This window comes from Gamsiella multidivaricata (assembly GCF_025024155.1).
Source record: "Gamsiella multidivaricata strain RSA 2152 chromosome Unknown BC939scaffold_33, whole genome shotgun sequence".
Lineage (NCBI taxonomy): Eukaryota > Fungi > Mortierellomycota > Mortierellomycetes > Mortierellales > Mortierellaceae > Gamsiella > Gamsiella multidivaricata.
Window position 1 is genome coordinate 105,212 of NW_026251741.1, and position 22,553 is coordinate 127,764.

At 48.3% G+C, this 22,553-nt stretch overlaps 5 protein-coding genes and 1 non-coding gene across 6 annotated transcripts; 1 reads left to right on the forward strand and 5 right to left on the reverse strand.

Moving 5' to 3' along the window:
• Positions 1-749: 749 nt before the first annotated feature.
• BC939DRAFT_528994 (uncharacterized protein) lies at positions 750-3,611 on the reverse strand (the record flags this gene model as incomplete). The annotated part of the gene is made up of 4 exons (XM_051561484.1): positions 750-979; positions 1,094-1,184; positions 1,273-1,528; positions 3,367-3,611. 4 exons carry the CDS (start codon positions 3,609-3,611, stop codon positions 750-752), a joined length of 822 nt encoding a protein of 273 aa, XP_051412105.1.
• BC939DRAFT_t105 lies at positions 2,072-2,142 on the reverse strand. Its single transcript has one exon. It is a non-coding gene; the product is annotated as a tRNA-Gly (tRNA).
• A 4,448-nt stretch (positions 3,612-8,059) lies between the features above and the next one.
• Positions 8,060-10,084, reverse strand: BC939DRAFT_451690 (phosphatidic acid phosphatase type 2/haloperoxidase). Its single transcript, XM_051555707.1, has 4 exons — positions 9,479-10,084; positions 8,860-9,034; positions 8,638-8,748; positions 8,060-8,524 (listed from the first exon to the last, which is right to left on the reverse strand). The coding sequence occupies exons 1-4, from the start codon at positions 9,824-9,826 to the stop codon at positions 8,172-8,174; spliced, it is 987 nt and encodes a 328-aa protein (XP_051412106.1). The 5' UTR covers positions 9,827-10,084; the 3' UTR covers positions 8,060-8,171.
• A 972-nt stretch (positions 10,085-11,056) lies between these two features.
• Positions 11,057-17,688, forward strand: BC939DRAFT_503250 (uncharacterized protein; the record flags this gene model as incomplete). The annotated part of the gene is made up of 11 exons (XM_051560381.1): positions 11,057-11,067; positions 11,184-11,307; positions 11,411-11,513; positions 11,602-11,847; positions 11,939-12,167; positions 12,249-12,681; positions 12,766-13,286; positions 13,400-14,564; positions 14,651-16,340; positions 16,436-17,291; positions 17,379-17,688. 11 exons carry the CDS (start codon positions 11,057-11,059, stop codon positions 17,686-17,688), a joined length of 5,688 nt encoding a protein of 1,895 aa, XP_051412107.1.
• Positions 17,689-17,821: 133 nt separating this feature from the next.
• BC939DRAFT_528997 (uncharacterized protein) lies at positions 17,822-19,594 on the reverse strand. Its single transcript, XM_051561485.1, has 3 exons — positions 18,691-19,594; positions 18,149-18,599; positions 17,822-18,055 (listed from the first exon to the last, which is right to left on the reverse strand). The coding sequence occupies exons 1-3, from the start codon at positions 19,503-19,505 to the stop codon at positions 17,936-17,938; spliced, it is 1,386 nt and encodes a 461-aa protein (XP_051412108.1). The 5' UTR covers positions 19,506-19,594; the 3' UTR covers positions 17,822-17,935.
• Positions 19,595-20,189: 595 nt separating this feature from the next.
• BC939DRAFT_528998 (beta-lactamase-like protein) lies at positions 20,190-21,577 on the reverse strand. The gene is made up of 2 exons (XM_051561486.1): positions 21,348-21,577; positions 20,190-21,247 (listed from the first exon to the last, which is right to left on the reverse strand). The coding sequence occupies exons 1-2, from the start codon at positions 21,439-21,441 to the stop codon at positions 20,286-20,288; spliced, it is 1,056 nt and encodes a 351-aa protein (XP_051412109.1). The 5' UTR covers positions 21,442-21,577; the 3' UTR covers positions 20,190-20,285.
• Positions 21,578-22,553: the final 976 nt, after the last annotated feature.

Sequence of the window (22,553 nt, forward strand, 5' to 3'; positions counted from 1 at the left end):
TTAGGTGGAGCTAGACTCTGTCTATTCTCATCATATTGCTGATGGCATAGTGCTCCTTAACGCTGTCATCACTTGGGAAGTCAAGGGGACACGAGGGGCTCCGTGCCTTTGGCAGCTGCTTGCTTCCTAGCTTTTTAATTTGCAAAGACCCTCTTCATGTACCCATCGAGTGCGGCTTGGCCGTACGTTTTTGGATGGTCTTTCAGCAATTGGTTCATGGTCGTTGTTTTTCTTACCATATGAAGCCTTGTCCTTGAGAGGGTCCGCCTTGATCTCGACCTTGTCTCCGATAGATAGGAGTCGGAGAAGCTCCCCCATACTTCTCCGATGCAAGTTTGTGGGCTGTCTCGGAGGAGCAGATATTGAGATTCCATGATATGCCGCGTAGGGTGCGTCTTTGAATTTGGATTTGAATTGCTCCAAAAAAGTGAAGGGATAGCAGCTTTAGAGCACAAGATGAAAGAGTCGATACTGGACAGAAAACAGGACGCAACTCCGACGGCATACGGAGAAAGAGCCTCCACCAAGTTTTAGATGTGTCCCTTCTTAAATGATGCCTTGTCTCCCTTGTCTTCCTGTTTGTCGCCGTCGGAGCTCTCGTCATCCTCAAGTGGAGGTATATCATCCGGGAATAAACGAGCACGTTTCAGTTAATAGAAACAAGAAATAAACGCAAGTTCACTGTAGAAAAGCAAATCGACGCGGGATATATTTTTTTTTTGTTCCGGACAGTGAATGTGTTATCTTGTTCACGATGAACTTGGGCGGTCTCTGGAGATGCTTGCCGAACCGCGGTCCGGACCTCCACCGCCAGCTCCGCCTGGATGATGCTCAGGGGTATATCTTGACAGCTCTTTGTCGGTTGCGCAATCTGAGAGAACGCCCAGGAAATCGTCATAAATCGAGCGCGCAATTGTTTTCGCCTGAATGTGCCGCCGGGTCTTTAGACGGTCTTCCACGGGGTGCTTTTTCGATGTGCCTTGCGCAGAATGAGATCAAATGGGTCTGCGTTCTTGTCCTCCTTGTCCTGAATTTCCGGAGTGCTCGCTTGGTTGACATCAGTGTCCATATTGTGTTCTGGCGCCGGGCGCACTTGTTCTGGGTTGCTGTTGAAGTGTACGACTGCGGTTGAGGTCGTGCACTATGTGGCCTGGCCGTAGTTCTGTGACTAGAGATGAGACAAGCTCGAGGGACGGAGCAACAGAACATGTGTCAGCATTTGGTTGTTATACTGCGCAAGCTGATACGAAAATCATTGGCATATTTAATTACCTGCTCTGTTATTCCAGGTCGGTCTGGTGTCAATCGTCCGTTAGGACCAATGAACAGTGCAGGATGTTGCACGCCGGCAGCCTGTACTCCGCTCGCATAACTAGGGCAAGCCTTTACTTGCTTGGATGGAGCCTCGGAGAGACCCAGGGCGAGCTTCTTGACGCCGCTTTTCCTGCCAGTACTGGTATCTGCAGCAGAGGGCGCGTCCTGCGCCGCTGAGGCTGTGGAGACTGCGGGGGGGGGGCTGTGGACGCTGCTAGAAAGGTCACCGTTGCTGTCAGGATGGAAGCTGCTGCCTCAGTTCTCACTTCCTTGGCGACGCTGTTACACGTCGCTTTGAAGGTCCTTGTTTGCAAGAGCCCGAAGTATAGAGTTTGGACATCGACATGAACTTTTTTGCATTGCAGATAATAAACTAGCGTTCCTTTGGTGTCATTTATACGTAACTTTGGGTAGCCTAGTGACTCCCATCTGGTACTAGTGAGGATCAAATCTGGTGCACGTATCTATTTGCAGAAGTATTCAAGACTCATGTTAAGAGTATGCGAGGAAAGAAGAGTGGGGTCGAGGACTTGCGGAATGATGGTTTTTTTCAGTCCTCTAAAATCCATATCCAAAATGTTTGCGCTAAATGAGTGGCCAAAAACGGAAGAAGGGATAATGCAGGCAGGCTCGTCTGTGAAAATAAATAATCACCCTTCCCCCAGACGGTGCGATGTCTTTTGTCAGATCTTGGTTCTAGGTCCAAGTTTTCGCTTGCTCACTTGGCAATGACCTTACGCAGTGCCAAAAAGATGAATGCGTGGTCCGGGAATCGAACCCGGGTCTACCGCGTGGCAGGCGGTAATTATACCACTAAACCAACCACGCTTTTCAGATGGGAATCACGCAGTATTAGAATTATCATATATCCAATTTAGAAATCGTGCTTTCGTTCTATAAATGCAATATTCTTTATTTGCACGTTCTATAATTGCATCTGGAAACCACGCTGCAAGGCCACCATTGCTCGAGAGCGAGAATGGGGGATCACAGCCAAGATGAAACGAACTCCATACAAGGGACCGAGAGGGGACAGGAGTGATGGGTATGGATACATTAGCGACGGTGACCAATGTCCGTGTGGTGCATTACTCGCTGACCATGTAAACGGGAGCTGCCCTGGCCCCATGCTTGACCCAGACGCAGCGGATCGGACGCTGCTGGATTGCCTGCAAGGGAGGAGGCGGTTGACAACTATGGAGGGGATGGGGAAGATACCCTTCTTGTAACAAGGTGTTTTCAGCTTTTAACACACTGATGAGGTGTGGCAATTGTTGCGCAGGCCCTAGGGGCAGGCCCGGGGAATGTGACCTGTCTTTTGGCGACTGTGGATCGGTTCCGCTTTGGTGGTGAGGACAGCGATAGTAGATCTTTGCTAGTTAGTCTGATAGATTCGCAGAGTCAATTGACTCGAGAGACAAGTTGTTATAAAAAAAAAAAAAAAAAAAAAAAAAAAAAAAAAAAGCACGTTCTATAATTGCACTTTATAATAGGCTAATCTGAGCTCACATCCAGTGACCTCAGGTGGAGGAAAGACGGGACGAAGAGGAGGAGGAAATGTTACAATAGTAGAGGATTTGGCTCGCAAGCCAGTAGAACGGATTCCGTGCTCTCAAGAAACCAAGACCATCTCCCAGATGTACAGGTTGCAATTGGAGAGATGGTCTTGGCAGATTTGCAGGTGAGGAGCCTGCCAGCTAGCCGAGCGGATCGCAGGAGAAAGACCTCAGGACGCTTAGGGAGGTTACAGTGAAGTTGTTGGAGATGGTGCGACTGCCACACTAGAAGATTTAGGGCCAGATAGATACAAGTCTCAGAGACTATTCACTAGGAAACCAGCACTGATTGTTCTCTCTCGGAGGCCATGTTGAATAAAAAAAAATAAAAAAAAAATAAAAAAAAATGCACGTTCTATAATTGCACCCTTCTTTATTCGTCCTTCCCGACAAGCCCTTCACTGCGACTTGTCCCACCTTTTCGGCAACAGGAACTAACGCTATCTGGGAGTCAATGCAGTGGATTCAGGGGACGGCGGAAAGACGAGGAACATACCACGTTGCGGAAGGAGAGGCACCGGAGAGTGATGCGGATTGGGAGGTCAAGGAGTTATACCGAGGTTTGGTGCCAACGAGACTCATTGAGACCTGGAAGCAGCTATTTACCACCACCAAGTGGATTGCGACGATCATGGTGACAAAGTTCGTGAGCAGGATCGAAGAGTTTGGCAGGACCAAGATATGGAACAAACGATGCGAGGACACTGTCGCCTGGGAAAAGCCAGTTGGAATCACCTTCATGAGCAAACGCGCCGGAGGACGCAACGGTGATCGGGGACACCAACGTAGTGTTGGTGATTTCTCTGATTTGAAAGGGAGACGGTTGCTTGCAGTGAAGATCCAGGAAGGTAGACGGACCGCGGATTATAGGGTGCTACAGCATTGCTTGGGGCGAGGGAAGTTGGACATAATGGAGGGGTTATTCGGTTTAAAAACAACTATATTAACATTGGATCTGGATTAGGAGACGTGTATCGCGCAACAGGTCACGCAGGAGTTAGGTTAGGCTAGCTATGCGACATGGGTTATGAATTTGACGCCTCAAGCCAACATAGTTGGTAGGGGATGCGGCTCTGCCGTGCATGGAAGGCATCTATGGCTTCAAGGCCTTTGTGGACCATGCGTCGCGTGCGCATGGGGATTTATGTTAATAAAAAAAAAAAAAAAAAAAAGCTACTCCCTATGTGCACATTGCTCTCTACATGCATACCACCCTTCCCTATATGCAAAGGGTCTCCCTACATGCATACTGTCCTGCTTCCTATATGCATTGATTATCCTTACATGCAATTAACCCTACATAGGATTCTAGGGTCTCGTGCTCATGTGGATTTATATTAATAAAAAAACCTACATAGGATTCTAGGATCTAACATGCTACATAGTAAAGTCCTCCAATACTGGCTCAAACGCACCCAGTCTTTTCGTAACTAGTAGATATCATTAAAATCTATGTTCTTATTAGGGTAACAGTATTTTTAAATCAACTTGAATGGACGCGCTATATGGTAGACTGAGATTGAACACTTGGGTAAGATCAACTATAGCGGAATATCTGTCAAGTTTCTTTGACACGCGTCAGCAAAAGCGCCACACATTGAAACCGACTCATAATTTCTGAAAAGTATGAGTCGGCAATGGAGAACTCAATGCATAGGAAAGCAGCACACTTTTATATGTCGAAAATAAAGGTTCGCTTATAGACAAGATAGACAAGGGCGTCGAGTTGCCAAAATGGCTCAAGTTTGTGATATCCTAGTAAGAAAAGTCCATGAATACTTTTAAGCACATGATCTGCATAGTAGTATAAATACTATCATCACCATATAATAAAGCGGTAGTTCTTCTTCTCACCATCATAAATACTGAACAGATTTGTTAAATACAGCTTTTATCCTGTGGCTATATTCCATAGCTATCAGTGATATCATTGATAGGTGCAGAGACGATCAAGTGAACCGGTAGGATGCGGTCTTCTGAAGAGGATGAACTCGCGTGAGACGACGCTGCATATTATTTCCGAGTACAGGGCCATGGATACTCATCGGATTTTCTTCACGATTTCTTTATTCTGTGGATGAATGGGATATCTATCGATTGAGGGCGTTGGTGCTTCTCTCCTGTAATTATAGCTAAAGCAATTGGCCGTTTTGTGCTGTCGATGAGTGATTCAGTGTCAAGTTCTCTTTTCGCCCCCTACTCTCCCCCCACTACTTACATTGGTTTTGTGCGTAAAACTTTATTTCAGATTTTTACTATCCACCGTGAGTGTAAAAGTGTGGCTGCTCCCGTGACCCAACCCTTGGCACGGCGATTTAAAAGGCTATTCTCGACAACGCGTCTCCTACGCGCTCGTCAAGGCTAATAACCATTCTCCAAGAAACCTAGATCCTTCACAACGGATGACCAAGCGCTCACGCGGGTACTCCATACTTTATAACACGTTAGATACTCTACATTCTTGAAGAGATCTAGACGCATCTTTTTTATTTCATTTTTCTATATAAGAAGGAGTGTGTCCCTTCCAGATTAGTTCTTCAGTCCCTACCACACCAATAAATAATCCTTCAACACGCTTACCTGCTCCCTCTGGCTTTCGAATACTCCAGCCCTCACGACTCGTAAGCCTTGTCAACTTACTCTTGATCTTGATTCGTGATTATTGACTTACCTTGATCCAGATCCAGATCCTGACGTCCCTTTTATCTTGACCGCGTCACAGTGAGAAAATCTAAAGGCCTACTTTTGCTGCAATTTGTAAAAATCGCCTTTGTATGTGCATGGAAACTCCATCAGCTCTAGTAGCGTTGACGTTGCCGTTTATTGCTGAGATTGTGGCCTTGTTTCCGAGGAAAACTTGCTTCAAACAAATCGAGGGCATCTTGAAATTGTTGGTGTGCTTGTTGTAAGTATAGATTGATCCGCTCCTTATGTGGTAAAGGTGCACATGTGTCCCGTAATGCGTTCAAGGCGGCAAAACGTTCAGAGCAACGGCTCAGGGCATCCAAGGATGGCAATGAAAACGCTTCAGGTCCCGTGGGACCCCCGTAGTCCGGCTCGAGCATATCTGGGCGGAATTTCTCTTCATACGTCCATAGTTCCTCTCTGAACAACTTCATAAAAGGCATCTCCAGCTGCACTAAAGCGATGTGCTTGCAGCAAGTCGCCTCTGAGCGAAAATATTCGCATGAGCAGCTGATGACATGGCTGCCAGTAGCCTTGCTAAAGTCAATCCCAGCATCGTATAGTACCCCAAGGCGCGTGAAGGATTCTACTCGGAGTATCGTGTCTGAGGCTTGCATGATGTAGTCGCCTGTGTATCCCTTTAACTCCCTGTTCTTGAGATGGTTCTCGGCAACATGGCTGAGCCTTAGTTCCGTTCTTTGGGCAGGGTTCATCCGACCGGCGTTGACAACGCTGCGAATGCATTTCTGTTGAAAGTGCGGTACGCCATGACAGCAAGGACGTAGATGACTATGTCCACACACCGTTTCTGCTTGCCATTCAAGAAGTGGCGCTTGAGAGTGTTATGCCAGGACTCAATGAAGTTATTGGTATCGATACTAGAGTACGGCACCCCCCTGGCGATAACACACTATCCAGTTCTTCTGCTTGAGCGCAGCCTCGTCATCTTGCTCCTCTTCAGATGGCGTCTCTCCTCCTTGCGGCGCTGGCATCTCTTCACCAAGGTAATTTCTGTCCAGATAGTCCAAGAGCATGTCATGCTCCCGCCATCTTTCGCGAAAAGACTCGATGAGGCCCAAAGCTATTCTCTTGTCTCTCTGGTATAAGGTGCTGCGAAGATCGGCCCTAATCTGTAGGGAACGGCAAGAACAAATTAGACAAGCAGCTCATCAAAAGATATTAGAGCGCACAGGCAATGCTCTTACCTCTGCTCTGCAAGTCTGCCGCTGTGGAACAGGAATGGACGCAAATCCTAGCGTCTTGGTCTTGACCTCCCTCTCTCATACCTTCAAATCGTGCCATGCACAGTAGAGAATGGGTACGTCTGGAAACACGCTCTTGATGGTAAGGATCTCCGTGTTGCCTTGGTTAGTGATGACTGCATTAGGCCTACACTCGTACTCCTGGCCAGGCAAAGAGAAGAGATCCCGCATCTTGTTTCGAAGCTCCTTTAGCCAATTGATGAGAATGCAGCTCTCGGTGCTCTTTGTCAACAGAAAAGCTACGGGAATCCCGTATCCTGTGTCTCTATTCTTCAGGACCAGAATAAATAAATTTGTTCGATGCCTAAAGAGGAGTTAGATTCTATAGCAATGCTTTCGAACATAAAAGAAGAGACAATAGCAACAACACAAGAAGTAAACCTACCCGAATACGTTGTGTGTCTCATCAAAGCACAACATTTTGCCTTGTTCCTTCAACTGCTCCAACAGCCATACCGACGAAAAACAGAAGTAAACGCCGCTGGTATGGTCGCTTTTGTCGTAATATGTGAACCCTTTGTTTTTGTCGAACTTTTCCATCCACTTGATGGCCGATAAGGTTGCGTCAGGATCCTTCCTCATAGCAGCGCTGATGTTATCGTACCATATATTGTACACATCGTCGTAAGTGATGAAGTTATCTCGCGATAAACGCTGCCCACCTCCCTGCATGGTTTTGGTAAACGAGTCGTAGCCCATGGTTAATTGCTGCATGACTCTCTGAATTGTTGTACCGCGCATTATGAGGCTTCTGATTGTTGCCTTGATTGCTTCTGACTTTTGTCTTGTACCAATGTCGCCAAGACCATCCAGATTGTGGTTGTGCTGATAGTGGTATTGGACGCGATACGTGCTCTCCTCCATGCCGTTCACCGCGGTTCTTGGCTGAGTTAGGATAAAGATCCGGGATGGACAGCCTTGCTTTATACTCGGCTTTGTCTTCCTCGGTTTACCAGAAATCCCTCCCTTTAATCTGTTCTTCTGGATCCGTGTCTTCTTAGATCGCTGGCACTCTAAGGTAATACGACGATATTTAAACATGCCTGTACTTTCGTACTCGTAGGTTTTTGAATGGACAAAGTTCGTTGAACATGGTCTGCCAAACGATGATTGTAGTTCTAGATAAGAATGCCAGATTCACGAGAAAGGACGTGGAAGAAAAGCGCATTGGCAGGTGGCCATACAAAAATGTTATCCAGGTGTCGGAGCTGTTGCACCAGTCTCTTTCTCGTACTTTATCTTCCGATATCGAATAGGATGCACTGTTTATTGCAGCTATGGAGGAGAGGGTATTAAAGATTACTTTGCGAGTTATATATGACTAAGTGCAATCGCTATCGGTGCGAGTAGATTATTAAACGATCTGAGAAGGATTTTCAACCCTCCGGCGCCTGCTCTCGTCGACCTCGTACTCTCCCGGAGTTTCACTGCGGCGCGCTCTGGACTCGTCCACGAAACTGTCATTGGGCTGGATTCCCGTTATGTGCTCAAAGTGTCCAGGTTCTTGCATTTGCCCTTCAGAGTTTTTGTTAAGGTAACTGAAATCGCGAGGGGGATAGGGAACTTGCGGTTCGTCCGAAGTGAGAATAGGATAGTATTGGTGGTAGGCAAAGACTGCAAAGATCATGCCAATGATGGCACCCCAGGTCACATCGATACCAGCGTGCTTGTAGTCCTGTACACGCGAAATGGCGACCAACAGCGCAGCTGAAGGGTTACGAAAGGAGGATAGAGAGGATTGTGGACAATCGAAGCGTTAGAGTCCACGATCGCGCTTTTTTTTTTTTTTTTTTTTTTTTTTTTGATGAATCTACACTTACCGAGGATGGGAATGATGAGTACAACACCCTTGAGGGAGTAGCCCCGCCGATCAAAAACGTGCATCTTTCCACCGAGCCAAAGTGAAACATAAAACAGTCCAGCAAAGGCGGCTAATCGTTTTCAAGGGCGAAGTGAACGTTAACGAATGCAAAAAAAAAAAAAAATTAGCGCAGCTTGCATTAATCATCTTCGTGGTGCACCCCACAACATAGTGTACATACTCGAGGCATGTCCAGAGGGAAAGGCACGGTAACCGTCCTTGAGTATTGCATGATCGGTCTGAGAGCATACATCGTATGTCCAGAGCTGCAATGGTTCATCCTTTGTGAGAGCCGTGCCATTCAGCATAGGCTGACATCTGCTGAGAAAATCGGGTCGGTGCTTTCCAACGGTGACCTATTGATTGCCAAAACAAATAATCGAGAGGGTGCGCGAGAGCGAAGATGTTGACGACATGGTTAACCGTGTACTTTTTTACACAACATTCAGCCCATGGACCACAAGATCCTTTCCTATTTGCCTTTTTTATTCACAAAATCCCGAACGTGCCACAGTGCAGGGGCTGATGATATCATCCAACGAGCGTTCATTGAATGGTGCAGAAAAAGAGAGCCCCGTCATCTTTCGCTCTCTATTCTTTCGAGGATTGGGCATGGAGGGCATTTTGATTAAGCGCTGCAGCACCCTTCAGAGGAGTCGTCCATCCCAATTGATGAAGAGATTTCACAACATCCGCTAGTCTGGTCCAGATCGTTCGACTCTCCATAATAAATAGTTGCCTCGCTTTATCTCGCATCCTATGAGATTTCCTGTCTCCAGGGATCAATGATAGTGCTTTACCTTGATGACCTGTGTGAAAATGGTGGTGAGCAAGACAGAGACAAGGAGACCCAGGATGCCATTGTGAACGTCGTAGGGGCTACGTCTAACAGCAAATCCAACGACTACAATGACAGCCACAGGAAAGATCACTGCTATGAGAACGATCGCCCAGACGGGGATTGTGTCCTTAGGCTTGTAGGGATACATGATGGACGTGTCTTGGACAGAAAACTCGCGATGGAAGGGCTCTACCCTGTCAAGCAGGAAGAAGGCCACGAGGAGTACAATACATAGGACCCAATCGAAGAGATAGGAGCAAAAGAGTCGGAAGGAGGGGTTCTTTAGTCGTTTTGGTGTGCGATTCATGATGGCGGGCGATTGGTGGAGAATTTGTGGGTTGTGGTGCCTGACGAGTAGAGGATGAGTTGGGGAGATGTTTTAACAATCAATCGTTGGGAGGAAGAGCTGCTGCTGAGCAGGGCTGCTTCAGTAATAGAGTGAGAGGGAACTGTGGACAAGGAAGCTGTGATGATAAAAAAGAAGCAGAGGAGCTTCATGTATTTATCATAAAGGGTTTTGTTAGAGGCATGCGATCAAGGAATTCTGCGAAGCATCAAAGGTACATGTTATTAGCGAAGAAAAACGGATTGCACTTTCCTCTCGTCATAATGGCGGTTGCAGGTAATCCTCGATGATATTTTTACTTGCAGGGGTACAGCCATTTTTCAGCGGGTGATTTATCACGTTGTCTGGCCGTTCCTTGAAAGAGAGACCCTCTTTCATGCAATAGCCAGTACACGACTAAGACAAGGAATGTGTACGTGGAAATACTAACCAAGCCACCCAACATTTTTCGGTGTACCTTTTTTTCTTTCCCTCTCTCTCTCTTTCTTGCACGGTGAAGAACGACAGTACTTTGCTGCCTATATAAGCACTGGTCTATTCCGAGTGCCTTGTCTTGCTCCCATCCCTCACAAACACACGCCACCAAAAAAAACTCCCCTGCTCCCTCCCCACAAAACATCCCACGCGCAAGTCGTATCCGAGGTAAAATATATACCCCTTCCTTCCCTCCCTTTTCTTCCGACCCTTTTTTTTCCTTCTTTGCTTTCTTTGTCTGCTTGCCACCAATCCCTTCTCGACACGACACCTTCAACAATGTCATTCCTCCCCACCGAACCCCAAGAGCTCCCTCATCCAGTCCTATGAAAGCACCTTGTTCAAGCCCACTTGCCACGTTTCCTGCTCGAGTCAAGGGTTGCATCCTTCCTTGCTCAGCATAGACGCAAAAGCGGTACCTGTACTATCAGATCCTTTTGCAACTAAAATACACATATAGCCCCATGATCAAGCCATTTTCGAGATCAATTTAACAATCCTTGAGGATGCTACTACTGCTGTTTGTGCAATACGCTAGGCGACGCGTGTCTTGTATCTTCGAGGAGGCAAATTCATGACCCTTCTCTTGTGAAGACTTGTTCTCACCACGCTTTACTCGCCTTTTACTTTGTAGATCCGGGAAGGCGCCCCTGAAAAGAGTGAGCGAGACGAGAAACTGCGTGGATCTGTCCTCGATACCATTGTACTATACCGACCATGACTACCAGGTGCGTTCCTTGGCCACTATCGTTTGGGCTTTGTATCAGAATCAGTTTGTTAACATCACTGCCCAATACAACAACAACAAACAATGCTTCTTTTCATTTCTTGTCCATGTTACCAGACTCGATCGACTCGTTTTACTTCTTGAGACAGGATCGACTGCTGCCGTACGAGCAACGGCAGCACAGCAGTTGGGTGACATCCAGAAGCAGCATCCTTCAGAACTGTTCAATCTGCTTTCAAGAGTGAGTTCACTACCATGTCTGCTGGCTTTCCTTTTTACACTTGCACAACTTGTCTGTAAACAAAAAAAAATTAATGGATCTTACGACCTATTTATCTGCCTAGGTGCTGGTACATTTGCGCAGTAAGAGCTGGGATACAAGAATCGCTGCAGGGCAAGCATTAGAAGCCATTGTTAGCAACGTACCGCAATGGGACCCCTCAGATGGTAAGTCTTTTTGTTCATGTTGCAGTACGTGTGCTCTGGTAATATTTACTGTATAGTCTAAATTGTACATTGACTCGAATGTTAATAGAATCACAAGTAAAGACAGAGGAGGGATCAGCGGATCAAAAGAAAGGAGTAGAGGCACCCAAGTACGATCGGCTTTCATTTTCGAATTTCGACATCAGTCAAGTCATCCAGAATGGGAAATTGCTTTTGGGCTCCGCAGGAAAGGAGTACGATCTCGATCTGAGTGATCTCGACCCTGCAGAGCGACTCGCGATTCAACGAAAGAACCTGGCGGCGAATCTTGGGTTGACATCTCAATTTATGGATGGTAAGATCCAAGGGCTTCATGATTTCTATCGGCGCTGGGCTATTTGAACAGGAGATGCCAACCTGCAATCGGTTTTCTGTTTGTTCTTTAGTTGATCTCATGGACGAGTCGGACATTTCGGGACCAAAGCCTCTTTCGATACCCATGAAGCAGGAGCAACCACCAACGCCATCAGCCGGCGCGAGTTCTGCAGGATCGAAGGCGCCTCTGCCTTCGCCAGGACTTTCAAACGAGGTGAATCTGGAGGGGCTGAGCGCAAGAGAACGAAACAAGATGAAACGTCGCGCCAAGACAGATTTGAAATTCAAGGGCAAAGACAAGTAAGTAGCACGCATCATTGCAAGGACCTCACATTTATCCGTCTTAGCGCCATCTAATTGTCCCTAAAACTTTTTCTGTAGGGTTCGCGTGATTGATCTTGCCGGGCGGCGAAAGGGACCAGATACGCCAGGGACTCCTTCAACTCCAGGAGCGGGTCAGGAAGGACAGGAAGGCGGCTACTTTGAGTTCACACCTCAGTCGGACTCCAACAAGGTAGTTGTAGAAGCAAAGCTACCGGTGCAGTCAATTCTGGAATCATCGACGGAATGGCCATTTGAGGGTATTTGCGATTTGCTGTGCATGGATCTCTTTGATCCAGGCTGGGAAGTCCGTCATGGTGCAGGAATCGGTCTTCGCGAAATCTTGAAGGTCCAGGGCAGTGGTGCGGGACGCATCATTGGATGCACCAAGGAAGAGAATGATGTCCGGCATAATGAGTGGCTAGAGGACCTGGTAATCCGCCTTCTTTGTGTGTTTTCCCTCGACCGCTTTGGTGATTTCGTTTCAGATCAGGTACGGGGGTGCTTATTGTTTTCATGACAGACCTGCTCAATATGGAGAGATGCATGAGCTGATCGGCATTGCTTTGAGCTTTAGGTGGTTGCACCTGTCAGAGAAACTTGTTCACAAACGCTAGGCGCCTTGCTGAAGCACATGTCTGATGACGGCGTGAAGAGTACGCTCGGGATTCTGATGCGTCTTATTTATCAGAACGATGTTTTCGAGGAGGGCATGGATCGCGATTATATCTGGGAGGTGCGACATGCAGGATTACTAGGACTGAAGTACGCAGTCGCTGTTAGGAGGGATCTGCTTGACAATGACACTGCATATGCAGCCGAAATGCTGGAGAATGTTGTTAATGCGGTCGTGCTTGGATTGAAAGACGAAGACGACGATGTTAGGGCAGTATCGGCCTCCACCCTTATCCCCATCTCATCCAACTTTGTCAACAAGCTGCCTGAGCGGATTCCGGACGTTGTCATTGTTCTATGGGACTGTCTGGCTGTGCTCAAGGACGATCTGACGGCATCGACCGCGAGCGTAATGGACCTATTGGCGAAACTCTTCACCTACCAAAGCGTTCTCGACTTTATGATTCAACCTAGAGATGAGAGGTATGGTCCTGCATCATAATCATTTCGCTTTGGAAATGCTCGAAGCTTTGTTCAATCAAACGCTAATTCTGCTCTTTTTTTTTTTTTTTTTTTTTATATTGATTTTTATTTAGTCACTCGCTCGTCAATCTCATACCTCGCCTCAATCCATTCTTCCGTCACACAATTCCTGGCGTCCGACTTGCAGTCCTGAACGCCATGCTTACTTTCCTTAGGCTGGAATCTATCGCCGAGTGGGTCGACGAAAGGGTGGTTCGGATGGTTTATCAAAATCTCATTGTCGAGGAAAAGAGGGATATCCTGGAACTCTCTTTGACTGTGATGGTGGCCTTGATCGATCGCATGTCAACCTCGGCGTCGATCACCAGTATTGTCGGTCCGCATCTTCAGACGTTCTTCACGATCCTTCTTACAGCCATCGGTACACCATTGGATACCCGTCTCTTTTACTCACCGACCGGACATGGAGTGGCAGTTACTGCGGAGATACCAGCGCGTGGCCGAAAGGCTCAGGCAGCACAGACCCATTCTCACAATGTCGACGTCGGGATGCTCAAGCAGGATTTGGCGTTAGTCTCTATAGAATCGGTCATTCGGTGCCGATTGAGCGCTAGCAAGGCGCTCGGACTCATCATGGCGGGCTGGCCTCAGGATCAATTGGATGCTGCATTTTATGGTTTACTACAGTCTAACTTCAATTCACCCTGGGCTATGCGTCGCCAAATGTCTGCCATTATCGTCGCAGAGTGGGCATCGGCCTTCAAAGAACGTTCACAGTCATATCCGACCGAGGCTGGACTTCCATTCGCCCTCACAGCATCAGCAGCGCTAACAACATGCTTGGTATCGGAGCCACCACTCAGCTACTTGGAGAGTATCACTGTTCTAAAGGGTATTCGCGCAGAAATTCAAGCGATGCTCAATGCCTTTGTCAGCGACGGCAAATTACCACAGGCGACTGTTCCTACTCTCCCTCAGGTTGCTGGTATGACGGACAGTGGTGATGGCAGCAATTTCACTATCGACTACGCGCGTGAATTCGCCGCTGTTTCGGTGCCCAACTTGATGAACCAGATCAGCGCACGATCCCGTAAAAACGCCATTCCCTTGTTGGAGGGTCGCCGCGACCGTGTCATTGCAAGCATCGGTTATTTCGAGTCTATAAAGGAAAAGGCCGATCTCTATGTTGCTGCTGCGGTTGGATCGGCTGTTATTAACCTGGGGACTCTGCCTGCGAAGCTCAACCCGGTCATCAATAGTGTTATGAAGAGTGTCAGAGTAAGTTGATGGACTGCATCATATTACTTGTTATTCATATTCGCATTCTGTACAAAACTGACCAACGTTAAATTCGGTTTGATTAGAGCGAGGAAAACGTTGAACTTCAAACACGTTCCGCATCGACTCTGGCCAGCCTTATCATCCTCTGCAACTCACCATTCTGCAGTCTCCGGACAGTGCCAACTCCTAAACTGGTTAAGAATCTTGGACGATACCTTTGTGGTGACACTTCAATCACTCCTTCCTTGGACCAGGACTCGTCTCTTGAGGGCATCTTCTCGCTCAAGAAATCTAAGGATTCGGTGGCAGACAACAAGACCGTCAGCGGGCATGGCATGGAGGACGTCAAAATTTCAGCTAAGGACACCAAAATCGTCGAGGACGAGGAAACTAAACTGACAAGGCGAGGCGCCGTCGCAGCGTTCAAGGAGTTTGCAGAGCGATTTGGACCTGATCTGTTCATACAGATTCCTAAAGTCTGGGAGTGCATCAGCACCCCCTTGACGACGGCTTTTGCGCATGGCCCTATCACAGGGCCAACAGCACTTCAAGCAGACGACTGGCACGACATTATCGACGCCTTGGAGATGATCAAAATTTTGGTGCCGCATTTACATCCTGAGCTGTACCCATCGATCGAGCAACTAATGCCTCACATTGCTACCGCACTTCTGTCGCCATTCACCGTCGTCCGTCATGCTGCTGCTAAGTGCCTGGCGGTCATCTGCAATGTTATTACTATCCCCGGCATGCATCAAGTCATTGACCGAGTGGTCCCACACCTCAGCGATTCTGTCAACGTGATTCGTCGCCAAGGTGCCGTCGAAATGATTAACGAGGTTGTTCAGATCATGGATGCAAAGATTCTGCCTTACGTTGTATTCTTGATCGTGCCTATTCTCGGCCGTATGAGTGATCCTGACGAGCCGACCCGACTGGTATCAACTAATTGCTTCGCTCACCTCATCAAGCTTGTGCCTCTCGAAGCCGGTATCCCCGACCCACCAGAGATGTCCGCAGAGATGTTGCAACAACGCCAGGAGGAGCGCCAGTTCTTGATGCAGTTGTTGGACAGCAAGAAATTGCAGCCGTACAGCATACCAATCAAAATCAAGGCAGAGTTGAGGAAATACCAGCAGGAGGGTGTCAACTGGCTTGCATTCTTGAATAAGTACCAGCTACACGGTATCCTGTGCGACGATATGGGTCTGGGCAAGACATTGCAATCAATTTGTATGTTGGCTAGCGACCAGCACGACCGAAAGGTCAAGTTGGCAGAGACAGGATTCCCTCAGTACGCTCACTGCCCCTCGATGGTGGTGTGTCCACCGACGCTGACCGGACATTGGTACCACGAGATTTTGCAGTACACGGACAATCTCAAGCCAATCATGTATACAGGCGCCCCTGCTGACAGAAAGCGTCTTCGATCCTCACTCCCGAAACACGACATTGTTATTATGTCGTACGATGTGGTTCGCAACGATATCGAGGACTTGGAAAAGATTCACTGGAACTATTGTATCCTGGATGAGGGCCACATCATTAAGAATGGACGGACAAAGATCACAAAGGCGGTCAAGATGGTCAAGGCGAATCACCGAGTCATCCTATCTGGAACGCCCATCCAAAACAACGTTCTCGAGCTGTGGTCATTGTTTGACTTTTTGATGCCAGGATTCTTGGGAACAGAGAAGCAATTCAACGAGCGATTCGGGAAGCCGATTTTGGCAAGTCGAGATTGCAAGAGCTCGTCCCGGGAACAAGAAGCAGGTATGTATTGGTTTCTAATGTGTTTTTTGTCTGGAAGCTCCGTTGTAATGGTGAGTTATGCACTTGGTTAACCCAGAAGATTGTTGTTGTCCTAGGTGTGCTGGCACTGGAGGCGCTTCACAAGCAGGTGTTGCCATTCTTGCTGCGTCGTCTGAAGGAGGATGTTCTGAGCGACTTGCCACCCAAGATTATTCAGGATTATTATTGTGAACTGAGCGATTTGCAGAAACAGCTTTACGAAGAATTCTCAAAATCGCAGGTCAAGCGGGAAATGGAGGAGGAACTCACAGAGGAGAACAAGGCGGCCGACACGCCACAGAAGGCTACTCATATCTTCCAAGCCTTGCAGTATCTACGCAAACTGTGTAACCATCCGCTCCTGGTTGTCAATGAGAACCATCCCGAGCACGCCAAAGTTATGAAGCAGATCAGGGGACAATCGCTCCACGATATAGGTTTTGCACCAAAACTTCAGGCCTTGAAGCAGCTGCTCATTGATTGTGGCATTGGGTCGAAGCCCATCTCGGAATCCAGCGCAGATGTGGAAGCATCCTTGATCAGCGGCGGAGGATCGGCAGTCAGCCAGCATCGAGCGTTGATATTCTGCCAACAAAAAGCGATGCTCGACATTATCGAGAATGATCTCTTACGACCGCTGCTACCTTCAGTGTCGTACATGCGTCTCGATGGTGCGGTTGACTCTTCTAAGCGACACGGCATTGTACAAAAGTTCAACGCAGATCCCTCCATCGACTTGCTACTGTTGACGACTCACGTCGGAGGACTGGGACTGAATCTGACGGGTGCAGACACTGTCATTTTCGTGGAGCACGACTGGAATCCAATGAAGGATTTGCAGGCCATGGATCGCGCTCATCGGTTGGGACAGAAGAAGGTGGTTAATGTCTATCGATTGATTACAAAAGGAACTCTTGAGGAGAAGATCATGGGGTAAGTGCTGTTCTCTTAATTTGCTGCATTGCATCGCATCGTTACATTCTGTTCCTTAGTGCTAAGGTATCTCTTTATTCTTATTAGATTGCAAAAATTCAAGCTGAATATTGCGAATACTATCATCAACCAGCAAAACTCGGGCATTCAGAGCATGGGCACAGACCAGATCTTGGATCTGTTCCAGATCAGCGGTGGCGACGACATGGATGGGTCTGGAAAGAAGAAGGGCAAGGGCAAAGGGGTTTCAGAGGGCAGTGTGAACGGCGGAGGCGACCATGGTGAGGACCAAAAAATGTCGACGAAGAACGTGCTCGAGTCACTCGAGGGTCTATGGGACGAGAAGCAGTACGAGGAGGAGTACAACCTGGACTCTTTCATCTCGAGTCTCAAATAGAAGCCTTTCATACCTTTTCTTTTCTTATGCATCATGCACAAATACAGTGATGCCGCGTTTTCTTGCTCCTTTCTTCACTTCTCTAGCGAATAATAATACAAGGGTCTTAGGCCCATATTGCATGCATGCATTTACTATTGATAATCACGAATGCTTTTATGTTTGTTGTCTATGGGCGTATTCTGTATGGGTTATAGTATCGACTTTGAAGCACCGCGAACTATATGGTGCCTCCGGTCACCTCTAGTCAAAGCTCATCCCGGCGACGTTCCTGGGGCTCCAAAAGCTGCAGGTATTCTACAGCGAACGCACGGAAAATATTCGCCCAGCCCTCCACGACCTCAGGGGAGATGACGTCCGCGTTATCCTATTAGTTTTTCACAAAGTGCGAGAAAAAAAAGCGGTTAGAAACCGTGCCTTTCAGTAAGGAGATGCCAAGGTATATCTCCATAATCCTCACCTCCAGCCTGTGCCACACGCTTGGGAAGGGTGTAGGGATGACATGAAAGATGGGAACGCCTCTTTGCAAGAACGGCCGGTGATCATCTTCGATTCCTCCATAGGGTGGATTGGCGGTCAAGAAGCCCTGCACCGGCTCTTCTGCGCCCAAATCGTCCATATCATCCTCGTCCTCTCCTGCTCCTTCCTGAAGTTTTTCTTTCTTCCTCGCCAGAACCTGACCTCCATGTAGCTTGGCTTCCCACAGTCGTTGCTCGATTGACATGGTGTGACGATGTGCCCAGTGCGTGGCGCTGAAATAATTGGGTACAGTAGGACTCTCGACGCCTAGGAGGTCGAGGAGGACAAAGAGCTCAATCCCGTCCAGATTGTTGGATGAAGAGCCGCCGCTTCTTCCGGTGGCAGTCCTGGTACGCGGGACAACCCTTTGTGCCCATTGCTCAGCAAGATGCCTAAGAAACGGGAGGTTAGATTAGTTTTCAGAAGTCATACATGCCCTGAACGCCTTTTTTTTTTTTTTTTTTTTTTTTTTTTTTCTTTTACCTGGATCCATATAGTGAATCTGTGGCGCTCCATATCTTGAAGGCTTCTTCGCCATCGAAAAATATCAACTGCAACGTGGTCTCCTTGTCGGTCCTTCCTGGATGGTCCAAGGCACTGTCCAAACTTGCGGCCAGATCCAACAAGATCGCACACGGGGCTGCCGAATCCGTTGCAGCCACGAACGGCAGGGTATCATCTCCACCGTTCCATTGCGCCTCTGGCTTATCCGTTGGAGGGAAGTACTTTGAATCGAAATGGGCCGCGAACACTAAGCGGTTCTCGGCCTGGGGGTTCTTGGTGAAGACTAGGTTCGTGAAGGTCTTGGGTCCGAAGGGCGTGGTCTCTGTAAACCGATCGATCTCGACGTGCCACCCTGTACCGGGCGTCCCGGGCGCACGTCTGAATAACCGAGAGATACGTTCCTGGTCCTTTTGATGCTTCTTCGTCTTTGCCTTGGGATCATTTGTCCGTGGTTTGATCGGATTGTTGTGTTGGCTATCGGGTGTGTCACCTCCAGTGAGACTGGTGGTGTTGAGTTTTGAGAAGTAATCGAGGATAAAGTCTTGAACCCGGGTATTGTTTGCAGTTCCAGAGACACGCGGGATCATGAAGGGGGAGAGGAGGGAGCCGTTGTAGGGATTGAAGCGGTTGGGATCTGAGGGTTCCCAGGAGGTGATGACCTCGAGGTCGGAGAGGGATGACGGACGAAGGCTCCGTTGTTGGATAGGTGTGGATGCATGGACGAAGGATACGGAGGTGGTGGTGGAGGTGAAGAGTAGGAGGGAAGGGAGGAGGAGGAGGATGGGGTGATGCATCTTGGAGGGATGATGCTTTGTGTGGTGGGGGTGGAGGTGGAGGTTGATGAGGGACCAGGGCTGTGAAATACTTCAGGGCGGGTTTAAACTCCTACAAACGTGCTCTTCTCTCAGCAGCGACAGGAACCCTTGCATTAAATGATGAAACATTGCGCCGGGATCCTTCTCTCTCATACAAAAGGGTGCACCGAGTCGGTACTCGGAACTCGTCAGTTGAAACCCCCAGAGTCTTCACATCCTTCCGAACAGCAACCTGTTCTGCTTGTCTGTTTCTTTCCATCACTTAACTAGCGCTCAAAATTGTTGTCTACCAGGCACTAGGCCGCATTCCCATTGTTCAGGACATTCTTGGAATCGTCGAAAAAACTCCTCAAAGAGACAGAGAGAACAATGTGTTATTCGTTTTTAGATCAGGTCGAACAGAAATAGTTTACTGACGATGAATCAGGGAAAGTGCGAAGCGCGAAAGGCCTGTAGCTGCTGCTCGCATTGGGGAGCATCGATTATCATTCTGCTAGTGCAGTATGAATGGTGGGCGAAGGAATTATAAGACGAGATCAATGGATAAAGTCATAAGCAGGAGAGATCAATTGAAGGCGCGGACCAAATGAATGAGCCGTAGTTCTCTACTCTAGTAATGTTTATCGATATTTCGCCATCCATCTGTTACAATGCATTATTGAATCACATTGTTGGCACCGCGAAGGGCCACCTTGTTGTGTTTTATATATATATATGTTTCTTTTGAAGACGACTAACGCTTACACACAGACGATGCGATCAAAGGCTCGCCTGCGCCTGTTGAATCGGCTCCCACACTGCGTCCGAGATTTCCTCAGCGGCCCCTCTACGGACCTTTCCATCCTGCTCCAACTTCTTGAGATGCAACAGAACCTGGTGCTCAGCTGCAGGGTGCAGACTCGGTGGGTAGGCCTCATAGACCACTGCGACGATCTGCATTGCTGTCTTTCCTGTGTTGGGTTTGACACTACTGACGCCACTGATGCTACTGTCAGCAATGCTGCTGCCGTTGCTACTACCACCACCACTGCTTGTGAGGACGCTCAGAATCTGCTTCTCTCGATCCAAACGGTGCGCAATGTATTCCCGAATCTTGGCCGGTCCATCTTCAATCACTGGTCCATGTCCGGGATAAATCTTGAACGGCTGGTTTCCTCCGATGGTCAATTGCCGCTCCAGCGATTTCATATAGCTGCTCAAGTCCTCAAAGACCGCCGTTCCCTGTCCCAGGACACAATCCGCCGTGAAGAGAGTGTTCTCCTCCTTGAGATAAAAACTGCAGTGGTCTGTTGTGTGGCCAGGTGTATGAAGAGTCACCAAGGTAGTTTCGTCGTCCACTATGATCTCCTGCCTGTCTGCGATCTCCAGAAACCGTGTCTCGGGATCGTCGTGTTCTGGACTTGGATATTTGAACACCTTGGGCATGACTGAAGAAGCATCGAGATCGACGAGCCCCACAGAGTGTGTGGACGACTCTGCATCGGCGGCAGAAGCGGGTGGGTCGTTGAGATGGATGTTGCGGGAGGCTAAGAACTTCATGACATCTGGAACTCCGCCGACGTGGTCATGGTGCCAATGCGAGCAAATGACCGAGGAGATAATGGAACCAGCTAGCTCCTTTTCGAGCACGGATTGAAGGAGCGAGGTATATTCGGGCACGCCCTCGCCGGTATCAAGAAGGACTTTCCGCTGGCCCTTTCCAATCAGGTATGTGTTTGTACCTGAGAAGATTCGGAAAGAAAAAAAAGGGCAATCAGCAGTGGGAACACACCGAATGAGAAGGATTCATTTGCATAGACTGTTACAGAAATGTAATCTCACCTTGGAGAGTGAATTTGCTCGGGTTAAGTCCAAGGACGCGGACAACTCTCTCGGAGAGACGGACGATGTTGGGTAGTCTTTCGAGTGATTCCATTTGTGATTGGTTAAAGGCGGTTTGGTGGTGGAGGGAGGATGAGGAAAGTGTCGCGTTGCTGAGTGGGGGTATGAAGTTTCGGAAGAATTTTGCCGTGAGTAGAGAGTATTAAAGCTGCGCGCGCTTCGGTTCGAACTCTTTTTATACCCTCCCTCCCCCTCGGCCTTGTCCACCGACCAAAAAGAGGGTTCAAGACCCCGGTTCAGTTGTGGGGCCCACAGGAAGCGAGCGTCAGCATTATCTAATGCAGCCAGGAAGATCCCTGTAACACCGTCAACACCGTGAATATGGTTTTCTAGCCTCTCCCTCATCTCGACATCAATGGATTGCAAAAGATGGTATCATCCACAGGTCATAGGTCGAATGAAGATAGATAGATATTCACATGCACTCGATGGATAAACAGCCTGTTCTGCCACCGACAAAGAAAACGCGTCAGAATAGGTAGTAGCCTGCAAATATCGACCGGACTTCAACGCGCTGCAAGGATAGACGGACCGAGGATGCGACTTTTTCGCACGGTGCGGTCCAAGGTCCGTCGCACCATGTTTCAGACACGACGCGTCTCCACTTCTTTTTTCGCGTTGTGGCTGTGCGTGTGAGCGTGTGCCCAGGACGATTCTTTTCTCTCTCTCTCCCAAAGGCTGGATCACCTCCCTCCATCATCCCTTATCCCATCAGAAATGACTCATCCAGCCAGTCCCAGTGCACCGGTGGAGTCTCGCCTGCTGCCCGAGACCCTTGCATAGAGGGGGTTTTTTTTAATGTGCTATGTAGATAGCATCATCAATGGCCTACTTTTTTTTCTATGGGATGACAACACAATGCCCCAATGCTAATATCCGCTCCGCATTACCCCTACAAAGTCTGTAAAGCCTGGCACCGAATCCTGAAGCTGCATCTCTGGCGCACACACACTCCGCACCAGCGCAAACAAAGCATCGCATCCTTTTTGATCCACGAAAAAGAGCGAGACGGTGTTCTGTCTGAAGTCTACCTATCTGATATCTCGTTACTTTTATCCCTCGTTTCGCAATCTTCCATCACGCCTCGGTTCCCTAGCAATACATTTTTTTTATTCTTTAATGAAGAATTCCACAGATTCGCATCCT

What these genes read in the sequence shown, in the direction of transcription:
- BC939DRAFT_528998 (XM_051561486.1), bottom strand. Translation starts at nt 21,441, where the DNA reads ATGGAATCACTCGAAAGACTACCCAACATCGTCCGTCTCTCCGAGAGA. An exon ending in GAGCAAATTCACTCTCCAAG is followed by an intron (nt 21,248 to 21,347) that starts GTGAGATTACAT and finishes GAATCTTCTCAG; the next exon opens with GTACAAACACATACCTGATT.
- BC939DRAFT_451690 (XM_051555707.1), bottom strand. Translation starts at nt 9,826, where the DNA reads ATGAATCGCACACCAAAACGACTAAAGAACCCCTCCTTCCGACTCTTT. An exon ending in TTTTCACACAGGTCATCAAG is followed by an intron (nt 9,035 to 9,478) that starts GTAAAGCACTAT and finishes GGCAATCAATAG; the next exon opens with GTCACCGTTGGAAAGCACCG. An exon ending in ACTCATCATTCCCATCCTCG is followed by an intron (nt 8,525 to 8,637) that starts GTAAGTGTAGAT and finishes GTAACCCTTCAG; the next exon opens with CTGCGCTGTTGGTCGCCATT.
- BC939DRAFT_528997 (XM_051561485.1), bottom strand. Translation starts at nt 19,505, where the DNA reads ATGCATCACCCCATCCTCCTCCTCCTCCCTTCCCTCCTACTCTTCACC. An exon ending in GATTCACTATATGGATCCAG is followed by an intron (nt 18,600 to 18,690) that starts GTAAAAGAAAAA and finishes CCCGTTTCTTAG; the next exon opens with GCATCTTGCTGAGCAATGGG. An exon ending in GCGTGTGGCACAGGCTGGAG is followed by an intron (nt 18,056 to 18,148) that starts GTGAGGATTATG and finishes AAAAACTAATAG; the next exon opens with GATAACGCGGACGTCATCTC.